Genomic DNA, 10,512 nt, shown 5'->3' on the forward strand with positions numbered 1-10,512 from the left:
GGTATCATTTTTCAGACTGGTGATAAATGCAAAATAGGCCATAAATTAGATATTATGTTATAGTGACTGCAGCTGAAATAAACATTATCATGTCAGTCTTTAACTTCAAACAACATGTCAAGCCATTTGCAAAGGATTCTATTTATCCAGTGTGCGAAATAGCTACTGGCCAGTTTGCCCGTGGCTAGCATAAGCCCAGTCCAGGGTCTGTGACTATGGAGATGTACTGAAAGGACTGGATAGTGAATTTTCATGGGGTCATTTTGCAAATACATCACTCTCTCCAACTTGTTGAGTTATAATACATTGGCAAATCAAGCAAGATTTTAATGCTGAAACTTGTGTCTACGTTCAAATTTCGGTGTATTAATTATTTTGTGGTCTTGTAACCTTCCCGCATTACTAGAATTCCTGGCAAGCAAAATAATGTTAAAATGGAAACTAATTCGTACACTGTATTTATCAGAACATTTTTCACAAGATGACAAAAAACAGAATTTCAGTCAGTAACTGTAATTCTGCATAAACTTGCTACACTGTTTTTTTACAAGGCCCCAACTGCTTCCCATAGGTCATAAGTGTAACAATAGATGTTAAAAGAAATATTTCTCATATCTCTGATTCCCTTCACCTGCCAGAACACCCGGGTGATCAGGTTCACCTGAACATCTCCAGTTCCAGAGGCTCATCACAACCCAGATCCTTCAAGAGTCATCGGAAAGGTGAAAGGTCACAGAAACAGACTGCCTTTAGGTGAACAGAATCTTGCAACGCTGGCGTTCTCTTCTCACCTTTCAACCACAGACATATTTCTGGAGCTATGAACTTTACCTAGCTTTTAATTTTGGTGTAACAAGTGGTAAGTTTCTGACATTAGAGATGGTGACAGAATTTGATGCACAGACAGATAGCATCATTTGTGGGATACCAGCTCTCCACTTTCCTTAGAACATCACTGGTATGTATCCTGGCCCCCAGTAACACTCTGTTGGAACTCCCGGACAGAGGTGCACATGGCCAAGTTCACAGCTACAAAGAGGTTTCTACAAACAATCTGGTTTGGTTATCTGTCCGATTATTCCATAATGAAGTGTGGTCTTAAGGGCGTTCATGCTGTCCATACCACTTATATTCCTGTTCATATTCAGGGTCAAATAAACAAAGTGAACTACAAGAGTGGATGTTTCATGCTACAGGTTTTGGGTTTGGGAACGGGCATTAAACAATCGTTTGAAGATGTTGCAAAGACTTTTGGTGAAATTAGTTGATGCATTAGAAGAATTATTTACTGCTGTAAAATAAGTCAAAAGCATTTGGAATTTGTTGGCATGGCAACATGTTGTAAAATCATTTGACACATGTTGGTGTTGTAGAGCTAATTGATGATTGCAGTAGCTGCACTTGCAGCCTTGTAGAGGAATTAGCTATTTGTAGGTCATGGTGTGAGTGGGTTGGTTTTATGTCACAATCAGCAATATTCCAGCTAAAGGTAGCAGTCTATAAATATTGAAATCTGGACAAGACAATCCACTGATCAACAGCATGAGCATCAATCTATACAATTCTGATACAATGACACATATAAAAGAAGTCAGCGAGTCTGAGCACCCAATCCTGTTAGTCGCCTCTTACGTCAAGGATGGGTAACTGAAGATCTGTTCTAACCCGTATCTTCACAGGTGTGTAGAACATGGAAGGACATAAAGTACTGTAGGAAATGGAAAGGCATAAGGTATTTGTACTGGTCATGCAGACAAAGATCCCATGGTTATAAATACCACCGTTCCCAGTATGTGTAGCTTGTGTCTGTGACATTTCACCTTCTTCAGTGCTGCTTCATATCAGCAACATGTTGTGGGAGAGACAGGGTGTTACATTTCTTGCACCCAAAGGGTGCAGAGGTCAAGGGTTCCGTTGAGCTCACTGTGGAGTCTAAGACATAGTATTGTACTGTACTAGAATCCTCTTCACTTGAAAAACTCCCTCATCAGAAGGCGAAGGCGAAAGGGGGAGTAACAAAAATTCTGAATGGAGTCTGGATGCTGAGGTTTGAAATACTCGACACATTTGATAAAGATATCTCCTTGATAAAATCTGAAAATAGCAGGTGCATGTGCACATAAATAATTGAAGTAAGAGTCGAGACTGATTAGTACCAGGTAAAATAACACTGACATTACGGTGAAAAAGTACTCATGATCACATTTAAGTATTCTCAAATTGAGAGTGAGTGAGTGAATGAGTGAATGAATTGGTTTTGCCCTGCTTTCAGCAATATTCCAGCAATACTACATAGGGCGACACCAGACATGGGTTTCACACAGTGTACACATGTTGGAAATCGAACCAAGGCTTTCAGCATGACAAGCGAGTGCTTCAACCACTAGCCTACCCCCACCCCCACATTTTCAACTACTGTTTTTTTCAAGTGATCGATAACGTATGGCATTGCAACATAGCCTATGAAATAATTTATGACACAACTATTTTTCACCTTTTCTTGGCTGATTCTGATATCATGAAAACTACTAACAGCCAGCTGAATTTCTGTATTCCTATATCTGCGTATCTCACCCTCAGCCAATGATAATCAAATTAATACATCTTTATTTTAGTCAAGGTGCTAAATTCCCCCCCAACATACACGTCTCCACTATCGGCATGAGATGAAGTACTGACACCTCAGTAACATAGCCGATCTGCTGGCAGTGGTCTTTCACACTTCAAAGGCCGCAAACTGACCCCTGTACAGGTGTTGGGGTCATGTGGTCATATGAGCTTCATATAGAAGCAGGGGAATGTGCTGATGTACATCAGATGTTCTCACGACTGTCTTACATACACAGATTCTAGTGCCTCCAAGGGTTAGCTGAAGAGATTCAGATAGTTTTTGTAAGGCATCATTTAAAAAAACTTGGAGGTATCGTAACTTTGCACTGCAATCAATGCAGTGATGGAAAATACAGGTATTTTAACTGTTGTTGGTATTGACATAGAAAGTGAGTGAGTATAGATAAGTTTAAAACAAATTTGAAATGCATCCCAGTTCAAGGAAGTAGGTTTCACGCATTTATTACTTAAGTGAATCACTGATTTTGTTTTTATGCCACTTAAGGCCAGGAGCTTCATACACTGTTCTCATGTGGGAATCGAAATGCCTTCAGTGTGATGAGTGAGCACTTTTACCAAAAGGCTACCCAACCGCCACACACTTACATGAAAATCATGATCCTAGTGTGATACTCATCAAAACCTACTAACAAATCTGGGGCAAGCAAGGTATTTTCAGTCAACGTTCCTTGAAATATAATTAAACTATATATGAAAACAGCACATAACCTAGTTAATGTCCCCAAGTTGATGACAAACTAGAACATACTACACAGAAACTACAGAATTGAACAATTGGTAATGTTTGGGCACAACTGTTCACAGCAAACTGTGACACCTTTGACGACAAAGCCACCAATGTGCCTAAAACTCATAAGGAATTCAGCTTATGACATTCATCGCCTGCTGCTACTGGTCAATAGGAGCAACACATCTGGCCAATCAGTGTCCTCATGGGAACCTGGAAAAGGGTTTCTCAGGTGTGTATTCGGACATGGTAGAGGCCGACCACACATCCAGCGTCAGCAACAGCATACAGCTCATGCCACATCATCACTCGTGGAGGAAGCAGAAGGGAACTGACAGAAGAATGACCTCTACAAAACTGTGTCAACACTTCTGTACATCACTATGAGTGAGTGAGTTGGGTTTTATGCCGGTTTTAGCAATATTCCAGCAATATAGTGGTGAGGAACACAAGAAATGGGGTTCACACATTTAACCCATGTGGGAATCAACCCGGGTCTTTGGGTGATGAGCAAATGCTTTAACCACTAGGCCACCCGACCGCCTCTATTTAATTTCACCCTGAAGTGTGGGCAGTCAATGCACTGCTAACATCTATTTCCTACCTTGTGAATACTTTACTACGTATTGGGTGTGCTTTAATAGGACCATCAGTCTACTGTTTGGTGATTAAGTGTCTGCATATGTCCTAAAATTGTGGTTGCGAGTTCTGGAAGATACTATATCTAGCACTTCAAACAGTTTATCAGGTGTGAGTTTCCGACTGCAAATTAGCTGAGACTTTATTTGTACATATATGTATAGATAATGACGATGGATGCTATGGTTTATCTGAATGTTAAACTGGCAGTACATGAGTACGATAAATTATATGCATTTCCAAGTTCTATTGCTGAATAAACTTGAGGCACTCCAAGAGTTAGGGGCCAATCATTAAATGTTTTGGTGTTTAGCCTAACTGTACAAGTTACTTGTTTTCAAAAGAAATCTCAGGAACTCCTCTCAAAACATGAAATGAGCAACCACAGATTCTAAATGTGATATTCATCAGTAATAGATTATACTTCATTTAATATGATTTCACAACAACTAATAAAGATGATGAGCAGTGTAAAGGGACGTAACGCCAGCTTCGAGATTGCTAATGTCTTGTAAATGACTTGTAAGGTACATGATCGCCATGAAACTTGAACTGACATTGATAACACGACCAATATTATTATTTTTGCCTGAAGACACAAATTATGAAACTTTCAGGTCACAGCTTGGGATACATTATTTTCAGGTGTATTATTGTTTGAATCTCTGTATTCCTGCACTTTTTAAGGATTTCCAGTAATGTCAGATACGCTCACACACAAGGTGAGGTGAAATGGGTTTGTGTGGCTGCTTCTTCTAGCCCAGACGTTGGTTTTATAGTGCTATCCCTAGTGCTAGTGCTAAGATACCATGCCACAATTAAGCATGAACATCCCACTCAGACATATGCTGACTCCAAGACAACTAGTCCTTCTTGTACACATTAATACCAAGCACCATGCAGGGAACAACTTGTCGCATATATTGTAATGTCTTTTGGTATACTGTTACCAGTGCTCGAACCCCTGACCTACCGCGCTCCAGGCAGCTGCTTGTAATACTACAGAAGCAGTTATCACACCATAGGGCACAAACAGTGCTCAAACCAACGGACACAAGGTTCAAGAATATTCTTTTGGAAATGAATATAGTTTTTCTATGGTATTTTTGGTTACATTGCCTTTGAACAGAAAGGTGCCCCAAAAATGTCCTTAAATTTGAAAAAAGAAAGAATACAAAATTTCACTCAGTCATTGAAGCGTTCATCAAATAGCTGGATGTTGCTGAGTGTAGCATTCAACAGCAAACAATCAAATATTTCTGAACTTGAAAATGTTAACTAAAACAATGAATTTTTTAAGAGAAATTATTTAATTTAGTCAAAACTTTGAGATCCTCAAATTCAACATATCCACGATGATATACAACATCATTTTCTCAAGTCCACAGATCCAAGCAGATAATTACTATAACAAAGGACCAGTTTCTATCCCCGACTCCACCTCAGCTACACAACTGACTTGAGAGACTACCTGAATACCTGAGTGAGTGAGTGAGTGAGTGAGTTTAGTTTCACGCCGCACTCAGCAATATTCCAGCTATATGGCGGCAGTCTGTAAATAATTGAGTCTGGACCAGACAATCCAGTGATCAATAACATGAGCATCGATCAGCGCATATTGGGAACTGATGATATGTGTTAACCAAGTCAGCGAGTCTGACCACCCGATCCCGTTAGTCGCCTCTCATGACAAGCATAGTCGCCTTTTATGGCAAGCATGGGTTGCTGAAGGCCTATTCTACCCTGGAACCTTCACGGGTGCTGAATACCTGAGGATTGCATTATATACTAATATATATTTAACATTATATCAAACCTATTTTTCAGGTCACAAGCTGGTTAAACTGTGCAATACAATGGGTTTATCCGGATCTTCAGGACTGCAATTAATGTATGTACCCATTACTTTTCAACTCTGGAATAAAACATTTCCTGGGTTTTACTAACAGAACGACTGATATTGTGGTTTCACAGACTTGTATTTAACTATAAAAATAGCAAACATTGCAGAGAAAGATACTTCAATGCTTAATTTTTCATCACAACAAAGTTTTTGCTTGGGTGAAATGTTGAAGTACATTTCAAAATAGAAAAAATAGAGCAATAAAAAAAAAAATGCTACATTTGACCAAATTAATATTTTTTTGCAGGTCTGCCTGCCAAGTTTAGAATCCTATATAGAATCCAGCAGGCTTTATGACTGGAAGCACATGAAAGATACATTCATCATGGCATCTTAAAACGTCCCTTCTGACACAGCTGCCAAGGATATACATGAAGAGGCTTGAGGCCAGGCAACAGGAAAGATGGCAGGAAAAAAAACCAACAACCCATATAGCATGACTAGTTACTGGACAAGCAGAAGTACACCACTGACGTCAGACATAAAAGAAATATGGATGGGAAATTGAAACGTGTCCTGGAGGCTCTCTGGGAGTTATTTTACAAACTGGAAACATCAACCAACGTCAACAATGAAGCTGGATTCAAACAACAGAACCAACACAGTGCACTTCAGTACTACAGCAGAAAGTTGAAGCTGAGTAAAATCAGCAACTCCTTGCTAGCATCATAATGTGTAAGAGTTGAACCTGTGGTTTGTTTTGCCTTAACGTCAACTTGCATAAAATCCTGGAAATGAACATATTTTCAATATAGAAAAAAATACAGTTACTAAATTGTAATAAAAAATATAATGAAAAGGAGTCCTGAGACTTTCTTAACTTTCAGAAACTGAAGCAATCTAGACTTGCATGGGTTTTCTTAGATATCCTTGTATACTTCACTGCTGTAGTAAAGTAAACCCCCCTGAGGCAATTATGCCTTGGATATTCAGGATTTCATCTTAGTAATTTTCAATAAGAATTAGTAATCATGATTCAGCATGAAGGTCTATAGTCTGCATGAAAATACATATGGATTCTGTATATCAGTTTATTAGTGAGAAAACTGAAATCTTCTGACTGCAACAGTGGTTGGGGGGCAGTTAAAATATCCAGCAAGTGACATCACACTTTATATTGTCAAGTCTCTGGTGAAAAATGTTGAAGTTCAATGTATCTGAAGAAGGATCAGTGAGCAGTAGATGAATTGTTTTTATGGTCGTCTGTTCCCAGTTTTTTGTCTGCTTGCTGTTTCACTAACTTGACAAAAGATTCATAGCTGCACAAACATCCATAGTAAATGTATCTCTTCTGCTGTAAAACACTGATCAGGATAAAATAACAGGAATGGTAAATTTGAGGGCTGATGGTCACTGTTCAGGCCTAACAGTATTAATTTTACAAAAACAAAAACAGTATACCTTAAAAATATTCAGTCTCGATTGAAAATTCTAATACATTTATGCACATCCCTCCACCCTCCCAGTCCTTCACCCTTCCAACATTTCAGTACAAATTGTAGGTTCCTTATTGCTCCACAAAACCCCTAACGTCCTCAGGCAGCCAACTTTGCCTTTGTGCTGATATTCAACAGGGCACATGAAAAGTCAATAGACAAAATGGAGAGAATTTCAGTTTCTGAATACAAATGTGATGACACTTCCTTGCAACAAATTGTAAACAGATATCCTACAGGGAAATAAAAAGAATCTCTTCAGATGTTAAACTTGTAGATTTCAGTTTTTCACATGTTTTTTGTACAGGGTTTGAGAGATACAGTCACGTGCCACGCAAATCAGGGACAGATAGCACAAGTGAGCACTGATCTGGGTGCTGGTGTACAAAACAACCTCAGCACTATGTTGACATATGAGAGTTATGATCACCTTAGCACTAAGGTTAACAGGCACACAACAGCACCCAAACTGATACCAAACTCATCCACTGTATCCATCTATCTCCAGGAGAAGAGGGTCACCTATTTTGAGACATTCACTCTTATACTGGCTAACATGACAAGCACAGGGGCCTTAACTCTAACCTAAACTCATATGAAACAGTCACCCATTTTAGATGATATGAAAGACAGAGGTTTAAGGTGAGTTTGTCTATCCCAGAATCTTCAGGAGTGGAGGCCATCCAGTTTTTGATACATCCAACCCACATTTACATTGGCTCACATGACATTGTCAGTACACATCACCAGGGCCTAAGTGCGATCAGGACTCCTGATGAAACAGTCACATATTTCGGGAGAGGTAAATGGGGACCTTTCCCTAGTCAAGGTTCTCCAGGAGCTGGGGAGTAGCCCATTTTGGGACATCCTATCCATCCTTCACTTGTCTTATATGACAAGACAGAGGTCACTCGGGACTTATTCTGATCTGGACCCCTGATGAAACAGTCACCTGTTCTGGATAATATAACAGACCTTGGTCGGTTCAGACCAATCCCAGCAAAGAATCCCAAGGGAGACAGTCTAGACAGACTCTGGAGACTAAAGAGAACTGTGAGAATATCAAGCATGGCTTCACATACATAAATCCTTCCTCCCCCAACCACTGAGTAATGATACACAACAAAATAATCCCACCAACATGGTGATGTTGAGAAGGAGTGTACAGACGTGCTGTATGCAAGGAAGATGGATAATGTCAGTGGATACAGGTGACTGCCTTGCAGGTATGTGATGCTGGTTTCACTGAGGTGCCATACACAGCATCATACCTTTGTAATGAAGATAGATCTATCAATGAAGGACTACCTAAGTCTGTTATTAGCTGAATATTCTCTGAATAAAATATCATCTTGCTTAAAATAGAATTTAACATGCTCATTTTCAAGCCAAAAACATAATAACATACTGATGAACAAAATGAAATGCATATACCCTATTTGGAATGTAAACAGATATTAGGAACCAGTTTCATGGCCGTAACACCTGGTATTTAATAAGGCTCATACAGTTACAACAGTCACAGGCTATGACTGCTTTCTGAAATAAAACCTCTTATATAATTATTCATTTATAATCATGCATTATAACACCCAATGAGTTGTCCAAACAAACCTATGCATAAGCTACAATCTGATTGACCGAAATCCATGAGTAAATACTATTTGCCTCATGTATAGTTGTCGTATATACATCACATTTCACAAATGTCTACATTAATGTATTAATGAAATCAAATTAATTTGAAACTGGGTGAAACCTAAAATACCAGAAACCTTAAAAATATCAACGAAGACATATCCTTCCTCTTTAACTGGGTCATCATTAAACCCACCTGGAAAAAACACACCTGTGCATCCAGCTCTCGTTAACCCCTCCCCAGCCCCCCAAACAAACTATTTCTCATACAAACCAACAACATACAAACAAAAAGCTAACCACCCACCTGTTTTGATCCTCCTTGTCCCATTTTGTTACACTTATTGAAGGAACCCTTTGCCTTGAGTCAAGCCACACTTCAGTAGAAAGAGTGGCAGCTATAGCTTGACCCCTGGTCTCACCCCAATGTCCCACTTCAGCTAGGGGAGATGGAATGCAAGTGTCTCATGTGTTGACTCACATAGATTATGTTGAATATCATGTACAACTCATTTCACACACAGAAGGCTTATGTCAGGCAAGTCCAGCAGCTGGTCAACTCAGGGTGGGGTGGTTGGCTGGATTGACGTGTCCAGTTACAGCTTTAGATGCGGTATGGGACTTATCTTCTGAGAAATGTAAGTAGTTTTGTTCTTTTACTCAAAAAGCATATCCACTTTTCAGGGGTGCTGGCCTCATTCCTGAACTCCTCATCTGGTGCGTCTGCTTACAAAACATGGATGTAGTTTGTTCATTTTACAACACAAGATTCAAATCTGTTTTCCTGCGGTCAAGATCTCCTATTGGAAACAATTTAGAGAACTCTATTTGTCCAAATTCCAGCGTACAAATGCAAAAGGAAAAGTGAGTTGTCCCACTAACATCATCGCACAGAAACAATACTATGAGTGTCTGCACTCAGTTTGTGAAGTCGGAAAAAGTTCAGGAACAATTTCCTGTTTTCATCTAGTTAAGCCAGTTTAAACTCTGGCTAAAGTAGAAATATCCTTTTCACTGGCCCAATTTCTATAATCACCTTTGAATGTGGGATATTATGTGTGACCAAAGTCACATCACAGTTCATAGCAGTTTGAGCATAACCGAAAGGAAATATCAATGCATATTCATAATGAGTCTAAAGGAACACAAACCCTAACATCATGATCACGTATCACACATGATGTAGCAGTAGTTCCCACAGAATACTAACTTACAAAATCAGATTCTTCAATGAATAGTTCAGCTTTCACAGAAATTTACCATGCACTGTTAGTGTAAATTCAATTCTCAATGGACACCATGCTATTTGTAGGTGATAAATCTACCTTGACATTCTTCAAGAGATTTCTAAACAGTTCATTAACATCTCACAGGGAGAAATCAGAGAACCAACAAGAAGCACAATTACTGAACCATAAATCAAACGCTGACTTTTCAGAAAATGAGTTCAGGATCATGTTTCTATTAACGATTACACTCAAGTGAGACTTTAGAGGAGATCTGGCACAATTTTCCATGAATAACCTTCTTTATCTATA

The 10,512-nt window shown here is 39.2% G+C and overlaps 1 protein-coding gene across 9 annotated transcripts in view; it reads right to left on the minus strand.

The window, feature by feature from the left end:
• Positions 1–10,512, minus strand: part of LOC137260965 (liprin-beta-1-like) — a 133,952-nt gene that overhangs the window by 60,604 nt on the left and 62,836 nt on the right. The window contains exon 1 of one of the 9 annotated variants that reach the window (XM_067798551.1): positions 9,282–9,374. The exons of the other annotated variants lie outside the window; for them this stretch is intronic. Within the exon in view, the coding sequence (XP_067654652.1) occupies positions 9,282–9,305 (24 nt within the window). The 5' untranslated portion in view covers positions 9,306–9,374. Of the gene's footprint in view, positions 1–9,281; positions 9,375–10,512 lie in introns of those variants that run through there. 9 annotated transcript variants of the gene reach the window in all.

This window comes from Haliotis asinina, chromosome 14, assembly GCF_037392515.1.
Source record: "Haliotis asinina isolate JCU_RB_2024 chromosome 14, JCU_Hal_asi_v2, whole genome shotgun sequence".
Lineage (NCBI taxonomy): Eukaryota > Metazoa > Mollusca > Gastropoda > Lepetellida > Haliotidae > Haliotis > Haliotis asinina.